This window comes from Rhipicephalus microplus, unplaced genomic scaffold (genome assembly GCF_043290135.1).
Source record: "Rhipicephalus microplus isolate Deutch F79 unplaced genomic scaffold, USDA_Rmic scaffold_20, whole genome shotgun sequence".
Lineage (NCBI taxonomy): Eukaryota > Metazoa > Arthropoda > Arachnida > Ixodida > Ixodidae > Rhipicephalus > Rhipicephalus microplus.
Window position 1 is genome coordinate 717497 of NW_027464593.1, and position 25604 is coordinate 743100.

At 47.4% G+C, this 25604-nt stretch overlaps 1 protein-coding gene across 1 annotated transcript in view; it reads left to right on the forward strand.

Moving 5' to 3' along the window:
- Positions 1-25604, forward strand: part of LOC142785283 (uncharacterized) — a 169164-nt gene that overhangs the window by 96196 nt on the left and 47364 nt on the right. The window contains exon 4 of the mRNA XM_075883741.1: positions 11530-11615. Coding sequence (XP_075739856.1) covers positions 11530-11615 — 86 coding nt within the window. The remainder of the gene's footprint in view (positions 1-11529; positions 11616-25604) is intronic.

The following is a 25604-nucleotide window of genomic DNA, read 5'->3' on the forward strand; positions in this document are numbered from 1 at the left end:
CCAAAAATTTAATAATGCCCTAGTGCGTATCAAGAAAGTGTCCTTGCAGTAGTTACCCAATTAGTGTTTTGAAAAGGCTCTGGTAGGCCACCCTTCTAACTTTCGCTGTGACTGCGCTGCGCCTTCCGCGCAGACCCAGCATGTTTAACTTTTTTTTTGTTTTGAGTGGCCTACCACTTTGAGGGCCCGAAGATATCACAGAGAGATTTGGTCTCACAATATATTCGTAATGTCTTTTTTGCAGGTGGCAGGTTCCTCGATCACACAACAGAGGCAGAAAAGTGGTTTTTGTCAATGCTTGTTAGCAGCTAATGCGAAGCATAACAGGTGTTAGTTCCGCTGAGGGCATTTCACTATTAATATTATGGTGAATTACAGATATGCGTAATAATTCAAGGGCTAAACTTGTGCCGATATAGGTTCAGCTGAAGTACTTATGACGGGGCTTAGGTGTTGGTAAATCTCAAGTAGGTTTCAGTGAAGAATCAGTAGCATGGCGGTATGATTCTGATTGAATTTCAGAATAGTAATATACACGGAGTTACGTACAGCCAAAATAAAAAAGTGTATTTGATTTTGGATCTGACAAGCGTTCTGAACAACTTCAGTTTATATCTCAAAGAATAAATGAATCCCACACCGTGTACTCGCCTCAACACCGGGATGACCTGAAAAGCGCGCGTATAGCGGGCAGCAGACCATGGCGTTAATTCAAGGCACTCCTCTTATATAGGTTCAGCGCCTTGTGCCACGCAATGGAACCCGTAATTTTGGTCAAGTGGTTATCGCGGCTGACTTCCGAACTAAAGTTAATGCAATCAAATCCCGACCATGGCAGTCACATTCATGATGGAAGCGTATGTGCTTGAGGCCTGTGTGCCTAGATTTAGGTAGGTGCCAGAGAATCGCTGGTGATCAGACTTTCTGGAGCTATCCACTAAGGTTTTCCTCATAAGCGTATGGTCGTTTTTTTGCAATAAATATTATTTATTGTTATCAACAAGGTTAGAAAGCACTGTTCATTAGGCAATGTCTGTATTCAGTTTCCTGCACATGTTCGTTATATTCAACAATGACTACTCAGGTTGAGAGCACCCGGCACCTACAACTGATTTTCGTTAAGACCCAACCACAAATGCCTGCTTGATGTGTGTATTGCCTGCGCTGATGCGGAAACTGTCAACCAGCAGGGAACATCTCACACGATGCGTACTTGATTGGCACTTTTTTCTTCCAGCGAAGGCTTCTTTCGTCACCTCACGACCAGCTTCAGTATAGTTCCGCACAAAAACTGCCCACGCCGACCGTGATTGAGCCAGGAGTGCTACTCGTTCACGGTCATGTGTTGTTCAATCACTTTGGAAATAGCAACCAGAACGCACAAAGCAATTACAGTGAAAGGGTCGCAATACTTGCGCCAAAGAGCAATAAGGCGCTTTCTCTATTAATGCCATGCACTCAAAAAAGCGGCGTAGCCATAAATTTGTTACGGGGAAGAGGGGCACGTACTTATTCGAAGTGAGAGCCCTTTAGCCAAGAGGGGTCGGTTGTCACTTCATGCGTGCATTTGTTTCGACAGAAAATTATCGGGTGGGACCCTGTTGCACTATCTGCCAGCTATACCCCTAAATCTAAGTTGGCTGACCTGGTAATGCACATACGGAAAATACCGCATGGAAGTTCACATATGTAACAAATGGACTATGCTTCTTTTGTTCCTTGAGATAATCCTGTCTTCGCGATCTTAGTTTTCTACATTGATGAAGAGGGGACTAGAAACCCCGACCCCCTTCACTCTACTACAAATGAATTGGCGACTTAACGTTGTAGAACTCAACATAAGTGTTCTTTGCCGTAACCACTTTATTACAGCAATAATCAGCTCAACTTATCTATAGCATGTCGACACCCGACACTATAACCCCTTAACTCGCTTGCCTATTCAGGGAATCCATTTAGTTACCCTTAACGACCAGCGGTTATCTTGCCTACGTGCTATATGCCCGGTCCATGTCCATTTTCTCTTCTTGATTTGAGCTATGATATCCTTAACCCCAGTTTGTCCCCTAATCAACTCTGCTCTCTTCTTGTCTCTTAAAGTTACACCTACCAACTTTCTGTCCATTGCTCGATGCGTCGTCCTCCATTTAAGCTGAACCCTCTTTGTAAGTCTGCAGTTTTTCGCTCCGTAGCTAAGTGCGGCAAGATACAGCTGTTATATACCTTCCTCTTGAGTGATAGTTTTAATCTAGCAGTCAAAATTTGAGGGTGCTTGCCAAATGCGCTCCACCCCATTCTTATTCTTCTAGTTACTTCAATCTCGTGGTTTGGCACCACGGGTATTACGTATTATGTCCTGAGTAGACATAGTCATTTACAACTTGAAGTGCACTATTACCTATCTCGAAGCGCAGCTCTCTTCCGAGGCTGTTGTACATTACTTTCGTTTTCTGCAGAATAATTTTAAGATCCACCTTTCTGCTTTCCTTGTCTGTAAACGTGCGGTAAATAGCATAGGAGAGATTGTGTCCCCCTGCCTTACACACTTCTTGATTGGTATTCTGTTGATTTCTTTATGAAGCACTGTGGTAGCAGTTGATCTCCTGTAGATTCCATTCATGATGTTTATATATACTTCATCGACGCCCTGATTCCGCAGTGCCTGCATGACGGCTAATATTGCTCTGAATCAAACGCCTTCTCGTAATCTATGAAGGATATGTATAGTGGTTGTTTATAATCTGAGCATTTCTCTATTACATGATTGATAGTATGAATGTGGTTGATTATTGAGTAGCGTGTTCGAAATCCTGCTTGTTCCTTTGGTTGATTGAATTCTAATGTTTTCTATACTCTGTTAGCAATCGCCTTTGTGAATAGCTTGTATACTACAGAGAGCAAGCTGATCGGCCTGTAATTCTTGAAGACCTTGTCATCTCCTTCCTTATGTATTAAGTGATGTTAGCATTCTTCCAACACACTGATACTCTTCCCGTCAGGAGACACCTTGTAAACAGGGTGGCTAGTTTTTCTAACACAATCTGTCCTCCATCTTTCAGCAGATCTGATGTTACCTGATCCTCACCAGCTGCTTTGCCTCTTTGGATGCTCTTCAAAGCTTTTCTGACGTCCGTAATCATTACTGGTGGGGTGCCATCTGGGTTACTGCTAGTTCTTACGGTATTAGAGTTGTGGTTGTCCCGAGTACTGTACAAATCTCTGTTAAACTCCTGCGCTATTTTAACTATCCTATCCATATTGGTAGTTATTTTGCCTTCTGCGCTCTTTTAACTATCCTATCCATATTGGTAGTTATTTTGCCTTCTTTGTCTCTTTATGCATACATCCGATTTTTGCCTATCCCAATATTCCTCTTCACTGCTTTGACGTTTCTTCCGTTTTTCAGAGCATGTTCAATTCTCTCCATGTTATTGTCCTCTTGTGCATACATTAGATTTTTGCCTATTCCAATATTCCTCTTCACTGCTTTAACGTTTCCTCCGTTTTTCAGAACGTGTTCGATTTTCTCCATGATATTCTTTGTTTCCTGGAAAAGCTTGCCAGTGTCCTGTCTAACTACCCTGCCTCAACTTCCACTGCACACTCCGTAATGATACTCGTCAGATTATCATTCATTCTAACTACGCTAAGGTTGGTTTTCTCACTAAGAGCCCAGTACCTGTTCTGAAGCGAGACTCTAAATTCCTGTACTTTCCCTCTCAGTGCTGGCTCATTGATTGGCTTCTTACGTATCAGTTTCTGTCGTTCCTTCTTTAAGTCTAGGCGAATTCGAGACCGTACCATTCTATGGTCACTGCATCGTACCTTGCCAATCACTTCCACATCCTGCACGATTCCAGGGTGTGCACTCATTATAAAGTCTATTTCGTTCTTATTTTCGCCATTAGGGCTCCTCCATGTCCACTTGCGGTTTTCTCGTTTTCGGTAGTAGATATTCGAAATACGTAAATTATTGCGTTCTGAGAATTCTACTTGTAGCTCTCCTCTGGCGTTTCTAGTACAGATGCCATAAATTTTACTGCCTGGTCACCAGCCTGCTTCTACCCTACTTTTGCATTAAAGTCTCCCATCAGTATAGTATACCGTGTTTTACCTTACTCATTGCCTATTCCACGTCTTCATAGAAGCTTTCAACTAAACGTCATCATGGCTTGATGTAGGCACGTAAGCCTGTACCTCCATCATCTTGTACTCGTATTCAGTTTAGTTACGATACCTACAAACCTTTCATCAATGCTATAGTGTTCTTCTATGTTGCCAGCGATGTTTCTGTGAATTAGGAACCCAAATCCCTGTCTTCTTCTGTCAGCCAAGCCCCGATAGCAAAGGACTTGCCCATTCTGTAGCACCGCATATGCCTTATTTGTACTCTTAACCTCACTGAGCCCCATTATATTCTATTTAACACCCTCTAGCTCCTCCAATAGTACAGCTAGACTTCCCTCACTAGATGAGGTTCCAGCGTTAAACGTTGCCAAGTTCTGGTTTCAGTAGTGGCCTGTCTGGATCTAGAGATTCTTAGCACCTTCTGCTGCGTTGCAGATATGACCACCGCCATGGTCTATTGCTTTGCAGCCACTGTAGACTGACGGCCGTGAGTTAGTTGACGTGTGCATGTGGGAGGTAGTGGCCATATACTGCACCAAGGTGGCTAATCCTTCTCTGGTGGTGGAGTGCGTTATCGGCGGTGGTAACCAGTGAGGCCGCATCCCAGGCCTCAACATGCGTATTCCATCACCACGCGGATTTTTTTAATCCGGTTGTGAACTGCGCGGCACCGAGATTTGAGCCGCAGACCTTTTGCATGTGAGGCGGATGCTCTAACCACTATGCCAGCACCATATATATAAATTATCACTTAAACTTAATACAGTATAGTTGCTTGTTGCTTTGTTAAAGTTTGTGAAATTTTTAAATAGTACACTAATATATATATATATATATATATATATATATATATATATATATATATATATGTATATATATATATTGCCACATTCCATTTGCCAAGTTTTTGTTATCGTCCCAAAACACCACACGATTCTCAGCGCAAACCGCGCCTGCAGTTTTCGAGAGGGTTCCAGACTGTAGTAGATCATTTCGATAAGATAACGCCCACTGTGCGAATGGTACAGATTGTTCTGGAACGTACGCCGCCGCCAGCAATAGCGCTAGAACATTCGACGGCGGGAGTATGAATGCCGACGCGCTTCGCCGCTTGTCAGTTGTTGATCGAAGGCCGACGCTCCGTTCGCCCCTATCAGTCTGAGACTGCTATCTGTGCGAGACTGCTGCTGTAATTGGACTTTCTGTTTACCGGCCACAGGTTCGCCCAAATAAACAGTTAAATCCCAACAAGAAGTCTCCTGTCTTCGGCCACGTCACGACCCCGTGACATTTGGTGGAGGTGCTGCTTCGTTCATGTACCGGACGCCCCCGTCAAGCCGTGAACCCAGCCCACGTCGCGGAGAAGACACCGATGCAAACCAGGAGCAGCGAACAAGCCGCCGACAGCAAGGGCTACCACCGGAGTACGGGCTTCTACACGACAAGCCGCGGAAGACCAAGGCCATGACTGCGACTGCAGCGACAATGACCACCGCAGCGTCCCAGCCCACGATGGTCATGCATCAACCCAGGGAACCACCAATTTTCCATGGGTCATCGCTCGAAGACCCGGAGTCCTGGCTATAGACATACGACCGTGTGGCCGCCCTCAACCACTGGGACCATGACGAAAAGCTGCGTCGTGTGTTCTTCTATTTAGAAGACACCGCAAGGACCTGGCTCAAAAATCGGGAGTCCACGCTCCGAACGTGGGATGTTTTCTGCGGCGCATTCCTGCAAACGTTCGCGAGCGTCGCTCGAAAAGAGAGGGCCGCTGCTTTATTAGAGACCCGGGTTCAGCTACCAAATGAAAATGTCGCCATTTTCACAGAAGAAATGACCCGACTATTCCGTCACGCTGACCCAGACATGCCTGAGGAGAAAAAAGTTCGTTTCCTCATGCGAGGGGTCAAACAGGAGCTCTTCGCGGGGCTGATGAGAAACCCACCGAAAACCGTCCAAGAATTTGTAGCCGAAGCGACCACTATTGAAAAGACCCTGGACATGCGCACCAGACAGTATAATCGTCGCCTGACTGCAGACTGTGCTGCTGCTCAAGCCAGTAACTCCGGAGACCTGCGTGAAACGATCCGAGCGATCGTGCGGGAAGAGCTGCGCAAGCTGTTGCCTTCAGCGCAGCCTCAAGTGGATTCGATCGCCGACATTGTGCGAGAAGAAGTTCGGCAATCGCTTCAAATTCCCCACGCACCGCTGCCCGAGCCGGAAGCTATGAGCTACGCCGCTGCACTGCGCCACAACGCTCCTCCCCGTCCACGCCAAAACGCCGCCCCATCGCACTTCCGTCGACAGACGCCACCGCTTCCACCACCCCCACCGACGTCATACCGTTCGCCAGCGGCCCAGCGCAGTGCACCGAGGAAGACTGACGTCTGGCGCACCCCTGACCATCGTCCGCTCTGCTACCACTGCGGCGAGGCCGGACACACATACCGCCGTTGCCAGTACCGACAGATGGGATTGCGTGGCTTCGCCGTCAATGCACCGCGCCCACAGCCAGGAGAACGACCACGTGACATCGCCGACTACCTGACAGGAACTCGGTGGACACCACGAAGCCCTTCGCGTTCGCCGTCGCCCAGCCGCCGCACGTCACCGCACCACCGACAGTACTCTGGCCCAACGCGGGGCCGGTCTCCTAGCCCGTATCCGGGAAACTAAGGGCAGCAACCAGTGGAGGTGCGGTTGCTGTGCGACGAACTACCGAAGATCCTCCGACGACGACGACGCCGCGACGGAGCTTTCCGAACACAACGCCAACCAGGCAAAGCCCTGACGGCGAAAGCTCACTTACCGAAGGTGGCCTGACGACGCAACATAGAAGCAGCGGAACAAGCCGACGCAGCCGTGACCCGACGCCACGCCCTAACTGTACTGCGAGACGGCGAATTAGCGACCTCGACGTTCTTATCGACGGCCGCAGTGTCACCGCTCTCGTTGATACTGGAGCCGACTATTCTGTCATCAGTGGGTCGTTCGCCGCGAAGTTAAAGAAAGTTAGGACAGCTTGGAAAGGCCCTGAAATCTGCACAGCCGGAGGTCATCTCGTAACGCCTGCAGGAATCTGCACAGCGAGAGTCACCATTAACGGCCGTATTTATCCTACAGACTTCGTAGTCCTACAGCGTTGCTCGAGAGATGTCATCCTTGGCATGGACTTCTTATGCCTCCATGGTGCTGTCATCAACCCAAAAACAAAGTCGATAACGTTATCCACAGAAGAAGCACTACCGCCGCGCACGCCGTCTGGACACCATGCCTTGAATGTGCTGGAAGAACAAGTCACCATTCCGCCCCGCTCAAGCGTCATTATTTCAGTCGGCGCTCCTGAATCACCTGACTTCGAAGGCGTCGTTGAAGGCAGTCAGCATCTGTTGGTCACCCGAAATATTTGCGTCGCAAGAGGAATTGCAGAGTTGCGGGGAGGCAAAGCAACGGTTATGCTCACAAATTTCAGCAATGAGTACAAACATGTGAATAAAGGAACAACGGTCGCATACATTGAAGAAATTGTCGAAGCCACCAGTGCTTTCGCCCTCGCCGATTCTGCTGAACCTGCTCAGAGGAACCAAGCCCCTCCCTTAGCTTTCGACGTGAATCCCAGACTTCCGAACGATAAGCAAGAAAAGCTCAACGCACTGCTCCTGCAATACGAAGATTGCTTTTCGTCGTCATCGAAAATTCGGCAGACCCCAATCACGAAACATCGCATCATAACCGAAGAAAATGCCAGGCCACTCCATCCGAGTCTGTAAAGGGTTTCGACGCGAGAACGTGAGGCCATCAAGAGACAAGTTGATGAAATGCTGCGGGATGACATTATCCAGCTGTCCAAGAGCCCATGGGCATCCCCCTTGGTGTTAGTGAAGAAAAAGGATGGGACCCTACGTTTCTGCGTCGATTATCGCCGCCTGAACAAAATCACAAGAAAGGACGTGTATCCTCTCCCACGAATAGACGACGCACTTCATCGGCTCCATAACGCCAAGTACTTTTCGTCAATGGACCTCAAGACTGGCTATTGGCAAATCGAAGTCGACGAAAGAGACCGAGAGAAGACGGCGTTTATAACACCGGACGGCCTCTTCGAGTTTAAGGTGATGCCCTTCGGCCTTTGCTCAGCGCCTGCAACTTTTCAACGCGTTATGGATACAATACTGGCAGGATTGAAGTGGCAGACTTGCCTTGTGTACTTGGACGACGTCGTCGTGTTTTCCTCGAGTTTCGACGAGCATCTTCGGCGCCTTGAAGCTGTACTTCAAGCCATCAAGACTTCCGGACTCACACTGAAGCCAGAAAAGTGCAGATTTGCGTATGAAGAGCTCTTGTTTCTGGGGCACGTTATCAGCAAGTCTGGAGTTCGTCCTGATCCACGAAAAACAGCCGCCATCGCCGAATTCCCGCCGCCCACTGACAAGATAGCCGTGCGCCGATTTCTGAACCTGTGCGCCTATTATAGGCGGTTCGTGAAAAACTTCGCCCGCATCGCCGATCCTCTCACTAACCTTACCAAGGCCGACGTGGAATTCAAGTGGGAAACGCCACAGGAACACGCTTTCCAGGAGCTTAAACATCGCCTCCAGACGCCTCCGTAACTTGCCCATTTCGACGAATTCGCCGAGACAGAAATACATACTGACGCAAGCAGCGTAGGTCTTGGCGCCGTTCTTGTGCAGAGGGCTGACGGACTTGAAAGGGTTATTAGTTACGCCAGCCGATCGCTATCCAAAGCAGAAGCAAATTATTCCACAACAGAAAAGGAGTGCCTCACCATCATCTGGGCTACGTCGAAATTTCGCCCATACCTCTACGGCAGGCCCTTCAAAGTTGTGAGCGACCACCACGCCTTGTGTTGGCTAGCCACATTGAAGGACCCTTCAGGTCGCCTCGCACGATGGAGCCTGAGACTTCAAGAATATGACATTACTGTCATTTACAAGCCTGGCAAAAAACACTCCGACGCTGACTGTCTCTCTCGTGCGCCTGTCGACCAACCGCTACCCGACGACCCGGAGTACGACTACTTCTTGGGAACGATAACTACCGACGACTTCGCTGAACGACAGCGGGCCGACCCGGAACTTAAGGCCCTAATTGAATACCTCCAAGGCAGGACCGCCGAAGTCCCGAAGGTATTCAAGCGCGCACTTGCGTCGTTTTTTCTACGAAACGGTCTTCTACAAAAGAAAAACTTTTCACCGCTTCGGGCTAAGTATCTCCTTGTGGTGCCTTCAGCTCTGCGACCAGAACTCCTGCAGGCCCTGCACAACAATCCGACGGCAGGGCACCTCGGTGTTTCTCGCACGCTCGCGAGGATACAAGAAAGGTACTACTGGCCGCGTCTTACCACCGACGTCACTCGTTATGTGAGGACATGCCGGGACTGTCAGTGACGCAAGACATTGCCGACAAGGCCAGCGGGACTTCTGCAGCCAATTGATCCACCTTGCCGACCTTTCCAGCAGATTGGTATGGACCTACTGGGGCCGTTCCCGACGTCGGCTTTCGGAAACAAGTGGATCGTGGTAGCTACCGACTACCTCACCCGCTACGCCGAGACAAAAGCCCTGCCAAAAGGCAGTGCATTCGAGGTAGCTAAGTTCTTCGTCGAAAATATCGTCCTACGTCACGGCGCCCCGGAGGTCCTTATCACCGACAGATGAACGGCATTCACTGCCGACTTAACTCAAGCGATCTTGGCATACAGCCAAACAAACCACCGCCTGACGACAGCGTACCACCCACAGACCAACGGCCTCACCGAGCGGCTTAACAAGACGATCGCCGACATGCTGTCAATGTACGTCGATGTCGAACACAAGACGTGGGATGCCATTCTTCCGTATGTGACCTTCGCATACAACACGGCGGTGCAGGAGACGACGCAGATATATCCATCCAAATTGGTCTACGGAAGGAGCCCGGCAACGACGCTCGATGCCATGTTACCCAACGTCACCGACGAAGAAAACCTCGATGTGAGCGAGTACCTTCATCGCGCCGAAGAAGCCCGACAACTTGCGCGGCTCCGTATCAAGAATCAACAGACGACCGACAGCCACCGTTACAACCTTCGACGACGCTTCGTGGAATACCAGCCCGGTGAACGTGTTTGGGTGTGGGCGCCGATACGCCGACGTGGACTAAGTGAAAAGCTTCTGCGACCGTACAGGGTGGTTCGACGTCTCGGCCCACTTGATTACGAGTTTGTCCCCGACGGCATCACGAACTCTCAACGACGCCGATCGCGACCTGAAGTCGTCCATGTCGCACGCCTCAAGCCGTTTCATGCGCGTTAACAAACTGAAACAGTGTTTTTTTGTATTATTGTTGTATCGTAATTTATTCATTGTACTTTCTTGCTTTATTATTGTACCTTCATCTTTAGTTAAAACATCGAGACGATGCCTTTTTCAGAGGGGGGCAATGCCACGTTCCATTTGCCAAGCTTTTGTTATCGTGCCAAAACACCACACGATTCTCAGCGCAAACCGCGCCTGCAGTTTTCGAGAGGGTTCCAGACTGTAGTAGATCATTTCGATAAGATCACGCTCACTGTGCGAATTGTACAGATTGTTCTGGAACGTACGCCGCCGCCAGAAATAGCGCAGAACATTCGACGGCGGGAGTATAAATGCCGACGCGCTTCGCCGCTTGTCAGTTGTTGATCGAAGGCCGACGCTCCATTCGCCGCTATCAGTCTGAGACTGCTATCTGTGCGAGACTGCTGCTGTAATTGGACTTTCTGTTTACCGGGCACAGGTTCGCCCAAATAAACAGTTAAATCCCAACAAGAAGTCTCCTGTCTTCGGCCACGTCACGACCCCGTGACAATATATATAAATGAGGATATAAAGAATTATCGTGTATGATCAAGTACGTGAAGAATTGCTTATGTAATAGATAAAGCGCTACAAACAATTGGTAATAACGAATTTCTAGATACTACAAAATAATTTTGTGGCAGATGAGACTTTGTTGTAAGGAAGATTGAGCATATTTTATTCACTGTGATAACTATTTGATTTGTATTCTATTCAGTGTTAAATTTTACAATTTCGCAATACTGTACAAACTCTTAAACGCTGGTGTTATATATAACAAATTTTTTAACACAATAACTCTGATAGGACCAAAGTGTTTTCAAAAGCGTTCACCTAAATAAAAATGCACTAGGCATGCTTTAAAGCCAACAAAAATGCTGACGGACTACTGAACCTAGAAACAGGCGCGCAGAAACACAACCCACTTACATGTGGGAGTACTACGGAAGAAATTTGTCACCAAGATTAGGGCTCGGACACTGTTGTTAGAGATGCATCATATCCAATTCGTGAATTGTTCATATACAGGCACTCATGTGTTAGATGTGTTCTATTACAGAACGATGGGCTCTATTTAAGAAGTATGATCGTGCCCAGAGGAACGGTCGGAGTTTACACCGTAAGGTTGGTTGACAACACAAAAAGGTAAGTGTTCTTTCATTGAGCGCAATATTAAGGACATATTTTGCTGTTACCTGCATGTTCATTATTCGAATGTAGATTCTGAAGTTCATCACGCATAAATATTTGTGTAATGAATAGTGTCATGTGGACCGTGCTTTAGCAATGTCACGCACGTTTGTTGTTTGAATTTTATGCATTCTGCTTACACTCGCAGAGACTGTAATCGATAGCACAGATAATAGAGCTAGTTCGTATAGAAAAATATACGCAGCCAGTTCGTCCATGCAAAACTAAATGGCGCCACCGTATCGATGCAACAAGGCTTTCTCCTCAGCGGCAGGGCCACGTTGTGGTGTGTAGTGTACATTGCCTTGCAGCCTACGACAAGAAACGGTGGTGGTAGTGATTCTCGAAGAAGTTAAAAGGCACCTGATTTCTGTCAGCCATAAAGTGACATAGTGCAGCGCCTAAGAAAAAAAGTAAAAAAGGTCACAACTCTGGCGCAAAGGCGAAGCAATGAATGCGGTAGCAGCAAATTTTAGAAAACAGAGAAGTTTTAGAAACCACATTTTAGAAAACAGGGCAGGCAATGGTGGATCCGGCAATGAAACAAGTAACATCTTACGCAGCCGTCTGCGCAACTTTCGGCGGATGGAGGGGTGTTTTTCGGTGCGATTAGACATCTGCACTAACTTGGGGTGACGTCCTCGTGCTGACCTGTGGCGTGGCTCCTGCGCCGTGGCTTCCGTAGTCTGTGACTTGCGCAGAGCTGTCGCTATGGGGCTCCCGGACGCTATAAAGACAGCGATTCTTGAAGCCACGCTGCGTACTGGCTTGAAATCCTCAACGGAAGCCGTTCAGAAAATCGGAGACTCTACCTATTCAGGCAGTGCAGGCGTCGCACGCATATCCTATTTGGTCTGATCAGATGGGATGTTATTAGACTCAGCAGAAAGATCTGCCTCATTAGGTGGTAGAATGTCCAGTAGGATGGGGGCCGGTGCCTCTAAGTCGACCGGACGACCTGCGTTGGGGCCTCTCGCGGAGCGTTGCGCAAAGCTTGCCATCAGGGACCCGTCGGACACAGCTGCACCGTCGGGCCGGTGCTCCTCAGGAGCTCTAAGTACGACAGCAGAAATGCCTGTGCAAGGCAGCGTTACACGATCGTGATTGTTCCCTACATCTTGGTCACCGAGAGATGACAGAATAGTAGGGGCTCAAATCGCATCCTCGAGGTCGGGCTTTTCTTCGAGTTCCGTCCTGAGAGAAGGACGAGTTACATGGGCAGGTGGCACAAGGAACCGGACCGAAATCAGCTATGAGCTTGAAGCTCCACTCCACCCATGACTGCTGTTTCCAACCTTCATACCGGTGCCACGCCACTGCACCTTCCTGAAAACGGTCTATGGCCACATACCATTTCTGATTCTCTGTCCAAGCCGCGCGCATTGCTAGCGCGTTGACGGTTGCCACCGAGCTGTTGGCGTCGTTCCGGAACCCGTTGATTTATGGCAGTTCGTAGGTAGACGGCGATGGTGGGGCGGCATGAGAGAATGCGGATATCACTGAGGCAACGCCGTTGAGCTGGTTTGAGAGCTGCAGGAGGGTGCCCCAAAGCTGCCTGCGTTGGTTCAATGGGCTTGCCTCAAGGTCGTGCGAGGCAGCTACGTCCAACACGGCGTTAGTGGCACGCAATTCTGGCAACATTGTAGGAGCTCGCTCGGAGATTGACGCTGTCAGTTCGTTAGTCTTGACGCAGAGTAGCGCGATAGTACGCCGCAGGTTCGCGGCGCTGTCGTGTAAACCCCAAGACTCGGAGATCGTGGTCTTCGAATAAGTAGCGGTTGCAGCACTCACGTCGGTGAGGTTGACGAGCAAAGAAGCCTGGACGGCGTTCCATGGCAGCTCGTATGTTGAAAGATTGTGGCAACGGAAATGTAGGTCATGTTAAGCGTGAGCGGCATTCCCAAAGGACAGAAGCCGGTGCGGATCCCTGCCATGTAACGGTGGGAAGGTGTCAATAAGGTCATGCCCTACCGCCTCATGGGAGGCCTGGTGGCCGTCCACTGGTTCTCTGAAGCGTAGCTGAAGCCGTGGGTAGGACCCCGTTGCCAAGGAAGCTTGAGCGGCGTTCCTCGATGGAGAAGCCCGCGATGCCGACGAACCACGAAGACACGTACCGGTGGCTTCCCGCAGATGATTCATTTGTCGAACTGCGCCATTCTAATTAAGAGAAAAGAGACAACACCCGTTCGTCGGGCAAGCTCTTCTTATTCTGCATCTTCTTCCTCGCTCACCTAGCGTGCGCGTCTTTGCCAGAGTGCCAGTTTCGGTCTTCGTCTTCACAACATATATATATATATATATATATATATATATATAAGGAAAATTAGTGTACACTTAAGAGCTCGTTTTTCGTGTTTTACAAAATGATAATGAGATCTAACAGACAATAATGCCAAGGAAGGTCTAGGGTAAGTTATTAGACCGATTGTAATGAAAATGAGAAGAAAGAAAAGTGGGTGGAAAGATAACTTGCGGTAGGCAGGATACAAACCTGCGACCTTCGAATAACGCGTTCGATGCTCTATCACTGAGCTACCACGACTGCTATCCCCCCAGCCACTTCATTGGTTATCTACATTTCGACGGCAGCTTGGGCCACGGCGCTGCTTTTTTCGGCGCAGCGCTCATTGACCATGTTTGCTCAGGTTGGTTACTATGAATCTTGTTGTTACCGTGACAATGATGTCTGCTTTTTAGCAGTGCCGTGGCCACCCAATTTTTGAAGCGTGTAAGTTCGACTGCCCTGTACCTTTGGCGCCTTCTCATGCGTAGTGGCGATGTTGAATCAAATCCCGGTCCTATGACTAAGGCGCAAGAAGAGAAGTTGGAGATACTGCATGGAGCTGTTTTACGTCTTGAGGCCAATAATGCAAGCGTGCTTGAATCGGTGAATAAGATTTTGCAAATCCACTTAGAGTTAAAGACCGATTTGGACTCATTGACGAAACGTGTTCAAGTACTTGAAAGTAAAATGGAGTCGGTTACGCCAACGGGAGCCTGCGGAAACAACCAGGGTATCTCAAACCTTCAAGCCAAGACTGATGACCTGGAGAATCGTTCCCGTAGGTCAAACGTAATATTCTACGGAATTGAGGACGGGGAACGGTTTGAAACGTGGGAAACGTCTGAACGCCTTGTGCGTGATTTTTGCACGAACCGTCTTGACTTTTCAAACTCCTCGCTAGCTAGAGCTCACCGAATAGGTCGCTTCTCCACAGAGAAAAAGCGCCCTATCATCGCTAAATTGTTCAATGAAAAAGAAGTGGAAACAATCCTGAGCAAAAGCTTCAAACTGAAAAATACGCCGCTCAGTGTTGCACGTGACTACTCTGAGGCTGTGCGGGACAAGCGCAGAAAGTTGCTGCAATTTTCAAAAACAGTAAAAAAAGAAGGAGATCGTGTGCGTCTTGTTTTCGACAAATTGTGCCTAAACAAAAATACTTACATTTGGGACACAAATGCTAATTGCGCAGTGCATGTCGACGCTCGCGCTGCAAAGGACACATCGACATGACGTGCCCCTTCAAAAGTACAGGCAGCCGCACCATCTCGTCCAGATGGAAAGGTCGCTTTTTTATACACTAATATCATAAGTGTTCTTTCTAAACGTGTTGAGCTATCTTCGCTAATCGACTCATGCTCACCTTCTATCTTCGCACTAACAGAAACATGGCTCAACGATACTGTTTCTGATAGTAACATTCTTGTCAGTCAAGCAGAATTTAATTTTTTCAGCTGTGATAGAAAAGATCGAAGAGACGGTGGTGTGCTCATTGCAATTTGTAAAAAATTCATTGCTCTACCCATTATTATTAATTCATTTCTTGAAGGCGTTTTTGTTTCTTTGAGGATTGTTTCTACCGATTTAATTATTGGCGTTTTTTATCGCCCTCCTGACATGAATTCAACGTTCGAAAGTAAATTTCATCGGGTTGTTGTTGAAGTATGCACGCGGTTTCCGAATGCGGTTCTTGTCTTTTTCGGTGACTTCAACTATTCAAATATTGAATGGTCTACGCTATCTGTTTCATCCACTGACACCCAGGCACAGGAATTTCTATATTCTTGTCTCGACTTTTCGTTGTGCCAGCTTATCGAAAAACCGACACGTTGCTCGACCACATGCGCAAACATTCTTGATTTACTCTTAACTTCTCATTCCGATCTTTTTACTGATATAGGCCATCTTGATGGTCTTTCTGATCATGACATAATCACGGGAAACTTAATATGTTCACTCAACGAAAGAAGAGTTACCAATAAGCATATAAGGTGTTACAACCGTGCCAACTTTGATGAAATTAGTGCCAAATTGTCCAGTTTCACTGGAGAGTTTTTAGATACCCATTTGTCGCGTTCAATGGAGGATAACTGGAACCTTTTTAAAAATGCTCTTTCAAACCTAATTGATCAATATATACCAGTCATTATCATAAAAACAAGCAACGTCGCTCCGTGGTTCAATACTCAACTGCGTCGACTTAATAATAAAAAAAAGCGACTGTTCAGAGTAGCGGACAAAAACAGATTATCAGATTCATGGTGTCGTTATAAAACATGTGACAAGTTATATCAACGCCTTTTAAAAACTACTCGTCGTCGTTTCTTCAGCCATGATTTGTCATCAATGCTAAAAAATAACCCGAGGCGCTTTTGGCGCACGATAAATCCTAGTAACCAACCTGATGTAAATCTCGTTAATACTAATGGAAGCCCTGTTCCGGAATCCAAATGCGCTCAGTTATTAATTGATACATTCTTATCAGTCTTTACTCTTGAGGATACTTCTTCATGCCCTAACATAGATGTAGTTGCCGGTATTAATATGTCGGAAATAATAATTGACGAAGCAGGTATCATATCTTTACTAGAAAAGTTGAAAACTTCGTCTGCATCCGATCATAATGGCTTCATTAACAAAATACTGAAAAATATTTCCTCAGGTTACTATCGCTTTTTGGCAGCAATCTTTTCTCTATCGTTATCATCAGGCACCATTCCTCACGACTGGCGAATAGCAAATGTAGTGCCGCTATTTAAATCTGGTGATCGCTGATCCCCGCTTAACTACAGACCCATATCTTTAACTAGTACCATATGTAAACTTTTGGAACACATTATACACTCCCAGGTAATCTCCTATTTAGAGGAACACAATATCATCTTTAAATACCAGCATGGTTTTCGCAAGGGCTATTCATGCGAAACTCAACTCGCGGGATTTACCCATGACTTGCACTCATCATTGAACGCCGGCATTCAAACTGACGCTATATTCCTTGATTTTTCAAAAGCATTTGATCGTGTCCCTCACCATCGGCTCTTACTAAAACTTAGGCAGCTTAATATTCACCCACTTGTTCTCGCCTGGCTACAAGCCTTTCTTTCCAGTAGAAAACAATTCACGTCTGTCAATAACTTTAACTCTCCTTTTGTTGAAGTCTCATCTGGAGTTCCCCAAGGAAGTGTGATTGGTCCCTTGCTTTTCCTTATTTATATTAACGACTTACCCTCCTCAGTCAATTCTAATGTTAGGCTTTTCGCTGACGATTGTGTCATTTACCGTACCATTTCATCTGAAACTGATCGACAATCTCTACCATCTGATCTTGTTTCTTTAACTTCGTGGTGCACAGCATGGCAAATGACACTAAATCCTTCAAAGACTAAGCTAATGTGTTTACTAAAAAAGCGTCCCGTATTCCAACGTCTTACTTACTGAATAATACTTCAGTGGAGCTTACGACTTCTTATAAATACCTTGGGGTTAACATTCAGTCTGACCTGTCATGGCATCACCACATTAACGTCACCCTTGCTTCAGCAAATCGCTCACTCTGGTTCCTGAAACGTAATTTGAAACACACCCCCTCGCACTTGCGTAAACTGGCTTATATCATCCTAATCCGTCCTAAAATAGAATATACCTCAGCCATTTGGGATCCCGATCAAGACTACAATATTGAAAACATCGAAGCCCTGCAGAACCGTGCTGTACGTTTTATCTTTTCTGATTAATTACGTCACACCAGCGTCACTTCATTGAAACTTCGTGCCGAACTGGAACTCTTATCACGTCGCCGTAAAATTGCTCGCTTATCACTACTTCATAAGCTCTACCATCACACATCACTTCACGAGGATTTCTTTAGGCCACCCCCTGCCATCTTTCCGCGCCGCGATCATCCCTTTAAAATCGAACGCTTCCCTTGTCGCACTTTTTATTATGCTAGATCCTTCATACCGCGCACAATAACCGAGTGGAATGACTTACCTTCAAACATTGCAACCATCACCGAAATCACTGAATTTTAGAACCTACTAAACATGAGTGCAAGCGTGTGAACATTTTGCGGCATTCCCCCTTCTTTTTTCTTTTTTCTGCAAACCGTGTTTTTTGTAGAAACTGCGTATGTTCATGGTTCGTGTTATTTATTGCTGTGTTTGCCTAATTCAGTTATTCACACGTGTTTTTGGTGATGTTGCCATTCCTTTATGCTTAATGGCGCGTGTGTTTGTAGTAAGCTAGATTGCGTTTTATTGTACTCTTGTGACTCTATTTCCTTCTTTGTATAGTTCAATTTTAAAATATTTTTTTAGTTTTATTATTGTTTGATTCATATTATTTCTTCCGATTATTTAAAATTATGTGGCAAGAATATGGACCTTATATTTATTCTAATGTATTTAGTAGCTGTATGGTGTTTAGTTTGCGTGTTTTCTGGTTCTATTAATCATTTCATGTACCTGTATGTGTTATAGCCCCCCCCCTATGTAATGCCCTCCTGTGAGAGGGCTCTTAGGGGTATTCTGAATAAATAATAAATAAAATAGTAGCCATGGCGGCGAGTGTGGCACACTCTTTATGAGCCTGTTTGCCGTCACGTAGCACGTGAACTTATTACTAACTGGCAGCTGACCAATAGTCCCCTGTGTACAACCTAAAGGCACCAAGTCTGCCAGTACGAGACCCTCGTTAATAAATAAGAGAAACAAGTGTGTACTTAAGGGATCGTTTTTCGTGTTTGACACAATATAATGAGATCTAACAGACAATAATGCCAAGGAAGGTATAGGGTAAGTTATTAGGCCAACTGTAATGAAAATGAGAATAAAGAAAAGTGGGTGAAAAGATAACTTGCTGTGGACAGGACCCGAACCTGTGACCTTCGAATAACGCGTTCGATGCTCTACCACTGAGCTACCACGACAGCTATCTCCCCCGCCACTTCACTGGGTATCTATGCCAATTGAAGTGCGAGACAGACGTGCGATTTTTCATGCGAGGCGGCGTGCGGTGTCGCATGCTGCTGCATGCCGCGTGCGACGTTTTGGGACACGCGGAGGCGAAGGAGCTATCAGCGGCTGGCTCCACCCCCATGCGGCGCCTCGGCATGCGTGGCCGGACGACTTTGTATCCTCGTAATAAAGCTCAAAAGAAACAGCACTGCACAGCCACGCTTTGTTCCGTAAAAAATAATGAATAAAACTTCCTCGTGAATGACAAGCAAATCGCAACAGCGGTAACAGCTGATTATTCACGACTCCGACAGGTAGGCCTAGCATGGCGGGCGCCGGCCGTTCACACGTGAGCTCGTCATCGAGCGCTTGTTTTTGAAAACACCGTTAGGTTTTGCACTCGGTTGTAATGCGGTTGCATACGCTACTACTTTCTCGATGCCATCGATGTGAAGAGCAAGGGCGGAAGCGAAGCGAGCCAGCGCAGAAACGCTGGTAGCCGTGTTTACCTGCGGAATGACCTAGTATCGCTGCTCACAATCTCCGGTCTCACTAACGGTTTCAAAACTGACATTGTCGTCCAGAACTGGCACACTTCAAACATCACTTCATTCAATCCGGAATAATATAACGTCACCAGGAAGATGTACTAGATGTTCATCACGCCGCCGCAGTCGGCGATGTCAGCAAAGCAGTACTCGCACCACTCCATAGAATCGCTTGAACTGGCCTGTATCACGGGTGATGGGAGCAGCTAAAGGAAGATGGCGCCACTAGCAGCGTGACGTCACTCGTCTGCTCGCGTTGGGATTGGCTGCTGCAATGCGGCGGTGCGATGCTGCGCCGAAAATATCTGGCTGGTTTGATGCTCGCCACACCATCTATGCGGTGGTACGACGCGATAATACGTCAAGAAACGTCACAAAACGTCACCACTCCGCCAGTCGCATCGTCGCACCGCACGCCGAATCGCAGAAAAAATCGCACGTCTGTCTCGAGCTTTAAACGCGGGAGTGTCAGTCAGCGCCACTAGTAGCCATGGCAGCGAGTGTGGCACACTCTTTACGAGCCTGTTTGCCGTCACGTAGCACGTGAACCTATTACTACCTGGCAGCTGACCAATAGTCCCCCGTATACAACCTAAAGGCACCAAGTCTGCCAGTACGAGACCCTCGTTAATGAATAAGGGAAACAAGTGTATACTTAAGGGCTTGTTTTTTGTGTTTTACAAACAGTAATGTGATCTAACAGACAATAATTCCATGGAAGGTATAGGGAAAGTTATTAGGTCAATTGTAATGAAAATGAGAAAAATAAAAGTGCGTGAAAAGATAACTTGCCGTGGGCAGGATCCGAACCTGCGCCCTTCGAATAACGCGTTCAATGCTCTACTACTGAGCTACCACGACAGCTATCCCCCAGCCACTACATTGGGTATCCATGTCAATTTAAACGTGGGGTGTCATTATTGCCTGACTTGGCATTATTGTCTGTTAGATCTCATTATTATTGTGTAAAACACGAAAAACGAGCCTTTACGTATACACTTGTTTTTTTTATTCATTAATGAGGGTCTCGTACTGGCAGACTTGGTGCCTTTAGGCTGTATACGGGAGACTATTGGTCAGCTGCCAGTTAGTATTAAGTTCACGTGCTACGTGACGCCAAACAGGCTGATAAAGAGTGTGCCACACTCACTGTCACGGCTACTATTGGCGCTGACTGACACTCCCAAGTTTAAATTGACATAGATACCCAATGAAGTGGCTGGGGGGGGATAGCTGTCGTAGTAGCTCAGTGGTAGAGCATCGAAAGCGTTATTCGAATTGCGCGCACACAAACGCGGTCACGGGAAGGAAACGCAATTACCACGGGCACTCGAGGAGTTAGCGGTTTTTTCTTTTGGGTGTGTTTTCTGAATACCTTTTTCTGTCTCAAGATTGTGAGCGCTGCTCGGCGCAGACGATCCATCAGTGTTTGAGAAACTTCACGATTGGCGCGGACTAAGCGCTGCGCTGCTTTGCTGGCCTTACATGGAGTGAGCGGCGGTGATAATTCGGCTGGTCATCGGCGACGGTGAAGAAGTGGAAAAGAGAAGGCCATAAAATCACGTGTTCGAACGTGGCAGCACTCGCTTGCCTCTGTGAAAAGCCGCCTATTGATTCACTTCAAGTCGGCAAAATGCGCGCACACCAACACGTCACAGGAAGGAAACGCAAACACCACGGGCACCTGAGGAGTTAGCGTTTTTTTCTTTTCGGTGTGTTTTCTGAGTACCTTTTCTTGTCTCAAAGTTGTGAGCGCTGCTCAGCGCAGACGATCTATCAGTGTTTGAGAAACTTCACGATTGTAGTAGTTCAGTTTGTTAAGATTGCGCGCAAGGCGCACTTCAGCTTATTCCAGGGCTTGCATTGCCACCAGTGATTGGACTAAAAAGTTTGACGTTTGATGCTTAAGAAATGGTCAGCTCAATGATCAGTTTCAGGGGCGAAGCTCCTTACAGCGGCAGCCGTTCGTCCCTCGTAGCCGTTGTAGTGTGTAACAAGTATAACATTTTAACCTACAAGGTGGCTCCGCTAAGAGATTTTTTCTGTGCGTTGTTGAACAATAAAAGATAGTGCTCAATGTACATGCCAATAGCTGCTTAGGGGGAATGAGAGACAGGAACATTCGGCTTTTAGTTAATGCGCACGCAGCGATCCCCTTTAGCAGCCATTGGCATGGACATTGAGCACTATCTGATAAGAAAAGGTTGCGACGTTGTACTCGCTGGGTGTAACCTGCTTAGTTTTAGAAAGGTTTAGTGAGCGTTGAGCCGCAGTGCCATGAATACAATGAACTAGTATATACCATGAACTCGAGGAGGCTAAAGGTGGGAAGTAGATACGAAGCGCAAGCCGTGGGAAAGTAAAAGCCGAGTTCTCCTGTCTCTCATTTCCCATAACCAGCCATTGGCATGTACATTGAGCACTATCTGACAGGAAAAGGTTGCTACGTTATACTTGCTGGGCGTAACCTCCTTGGTTTTAGAAAGGTTTAGCGAGCGTTGGGTCACAGTGCCATGAATACAATGAACTAGTATATACCATGAACTCGCTGTGGTTAAAGTTGAGAAGTAGACCCGAAGTGCAAGCCGTAAGAAGTTGTGCGTGTGCCACCTCTCGTTTAGTCCTTGGAATGTCCGCTGGATAGCGGTGCTTCTATATAGAAAATATATGAATAAATGATGCGAGATGGTGGTATGTGGAGTGTTGAATAGATGAACGAACGCACACACAGACAGATGCTTGGATGTACGTATGAACGGACGCAGGGGTGCATGCATGGACGAACGCAGGGACGGACGCGCGAACAGACGCAAGCACGGATGGGCGGACGGACAGTCACACAGACGGACGCATGGACGGACGGAAGCAAGAATGAATGCGCGGACAAATGCTTCGCCTTACTTTCCATTATTCACTCTGTGGATATGCTGCCATTTTTTTCACAGAGGAGACTGTGAGCTGATATCAGTATAAAGCTTGTATTGCTTGCTTTATAATGACTTTCCGTTCACACGTTCGGGAAGAAATTGTTTCCCTTGAATTCGTCTGCTGCCAACTTCGACGTGACGACCACATGACACCACGCAAAGCCGCGTACACAGCCAGCCTCGTGAAGAGATGGAAACCACATTGCAGCCGAGATCTTGCCGCAGGCTGTGAGGTTGGCAGCGATAACATGAACATCAGCCGGAAAAGAGCACACCAACCAATACCCTGACCTCGACCATGACGACGATGAAAGTCTCTGTGGCGTCCGCACCGATTCTGCTCCGGCAACCCACGGAGTCACCAAGTTTGCGCGGTTCATCATTCGAAGATACGAAAACCTAGCTTGACCCATGCAACCATATTTGAGGTACCGAGAACAAGCTGAGACGCTTCTAACTGGGCAAACACCTCGTTTTAATTCAGAGAGGCCTTACGTAAAATTTGTGAGTGTTTCTATAGCGCATTCTTGCACACTTGCATGACTGCCATCCGCAAGAAGGAGACTACTTATTTGCTGGAGACCTTGGCACGGCTCCCAAATGAAAGGGAAGACATGACATGACTATAGCACCTTGCTGAAGTTTCCATGACCAAAGACCGAAAAGTTCGCCTGTTCATGTAGCGTGGTAACAAGAATTGTTCATAGGAATTGTGCTCATCCCGCCCAAATGGTCGCCATGTTGCTCACCTAGGCTACAACTCTGAAAAGTGTGCTTTAGAAGCAGATAAGTCAGCATAACCACCGCACTCCCTCAATAAGCTACGGAGAGGTTAAAGCGCTGCATTTCGATTACGTGTGCGAGACCATCAAGAGCAATTGTTTGAGAGGAACTGCGAAAACTGTTGCCACCCTCATCTTTCGGACGGAACTGATCGGTGAAGTCATATGTCATAAAATGCAGAAATGTCTTAGAGATGTGGTGCGTGTAGCACTAACGACAAGTTTATTAGGTTGAAGATGTACCGTTCGAACAACGGTAAGAATTACGTAAGATCTTTAACTGAAGATGCAACAACTCTCTACATTCTTTACTGTTGGGTAAGAAGAACAAATCCTCAGCCCGCAGCATAAAAATATAACAGGCGATGCCAGTTAGAAAAGAAGTATCAACAGGGCAGAGCAAAATGAGAGTTTGAGGGAGAAAGATGTGCAGAAGAAGCGAACTTCACCACCATTCAAACCTAAAAGAAAGTTCTTGTTTTGATTTACTTTGTTGATCTTGCTTCTAACATTTTTGGCCGAGTACAATCTGAAGTGATGAATTATGTGTTGCGCAGCTTAAAGGGTCGTAATACCCAATTGTCGATCCTAACTTGTTGATTTATTGATTGATATATGGAGATTAACGTCCCAAAACCACCATATGAATATGAGAGATGCCGTTGTGGAGGGCTCCGAAAATTTCGACCACCTGGGGTTCTCTAACGTGCACCCAAATCTAAGCACCATCTAAGCACACGGGCCTACAACATTTCCGCTTCCATCGTAAACGCAACCACTGTTACCACGATTCCATCGCGCGACCTGCAGGTGAGCAGCCGAGTACCTTAGCCACTAGAAGGCAGCGGCGGGGAGACCATAACTTGCGTTTTGTCGGTTGATCCTTGTATGTTCACAAACAACCTGGCGAATATTCAGCGCATTCGGGCATGCAGGTTATTTAAACGTGAATATTTTTTTATAAACGAGCGGGCGGCCTAGTGGTCAGGCAACGCATACGCGCTCGCTAGCCCTGATGTAACGAACCGCTTGCTTCGCGAGCGTCGACAATGTGTGCAGCACGGGGGGCGATCGTGTTAAGGTTAAAAGCGCTTGCAATCGAGTTGTTTGAGCGTTGTGCAAGGTGCCACAAGAACTGAATGGCTTGCAGTGCTTGATGCAATGCCACCGTGTCGCCCATTCTGCACTGTGGGCTGTCGGAGATTGCAGAGCACGGAGAGTACTAGTGTCGCACTAACGTCACATGGAGTACATGTCGTTCGCTTCAGATAAAGTTTACATAGATGCCGCACGTATACCAAAAGATATGAAAGCAACAGCCAGTACGCGCAGCATTGTCATCAACCCTTATTAAGACGTGCATGCACGTATTATAGCAAACGAAAATCCGCACGCTTTGCCAATTTCACTGCGCGAAGAGCGGTCGTGATCGCAGCGTATGGTAAACGTTAAGCTCGCTTGTCAACCTGGCGCACTTGAAATAAAGCCACTTACCATTGTGGGAGGCTGTCAAGAACGTCTGCCACAACACCGATGTCGTTGTGGCAGACGTTCAACAAGGACACCTCAACAGGTCAGCCCAAGAATGGAGTATGGCGAACAGAAGATATAGGGAGGGAAAGATTGGAAAAGAGAAAAAAAAGAGAGGCGAGGGTCACTCGTTCTGCTCTCCGCAACGGACTCACAAGCCCCCACGTGCCATGCGCAGCTAACTAGAAAAGCTCCCAGGGGTCGGAGAGGTATAGTCATCGAGACGAGGACAACAGTTTGATTGGCGCGGCGTACAAAGCGCGTGAAGCACTCGCTGAAGCGCGTAATCTCTGTACGGAAAAAAATGTGGTCCGTAGCACTCACTAATACGAGTCCAGTGGACATCGATGGTGAGGCACTAATGTTCCTTCAGTTCAGAAGCGTTCAAATAGCGCAGACGTCTTGAGGAAGGTGATGAGGGCAGCTTGCGCGCGCTTCACTAGGCATGCGTGTGCACGGGGAAAAAGAATCACATCAACAGTGCTGATGGAGAGTCCCACTTTGCTGTGAGCATCGAAGAGTGATCTGCGCGCGTCCGAATACTCCTCACACTTGAGGATAATGTGATGGAGTGTTTCGGGCTGCGGGCAATGACGGCAGTTTGGGTCTCCTCGTTCCGACTGTCTGTGAACCCGCTCCGCCGTGCGGTAGCAGCCGATGCGCAGGCGGAGAAGGAGGGCACGCTCCTCTCTCGAAAATCCAGTTTTCGGGAGTGGACGTGGTGGCTGCCCTGCCGCAACTCGTGGGTCCGGGTGGCAAGAGGTGACGGTGCACCGTGTGCGAAGCCGTGCTACGTCGAATGTGCTCACCGCTGTAGTCACAGGGGTTCCCGGAGAGTGTGCTTCTTTGGCCAGCTCGTCGGCCGCTTCGTTGCCGGATATTCCAACGTGCGCCGGTATCCATTGGAGCACAAGATCA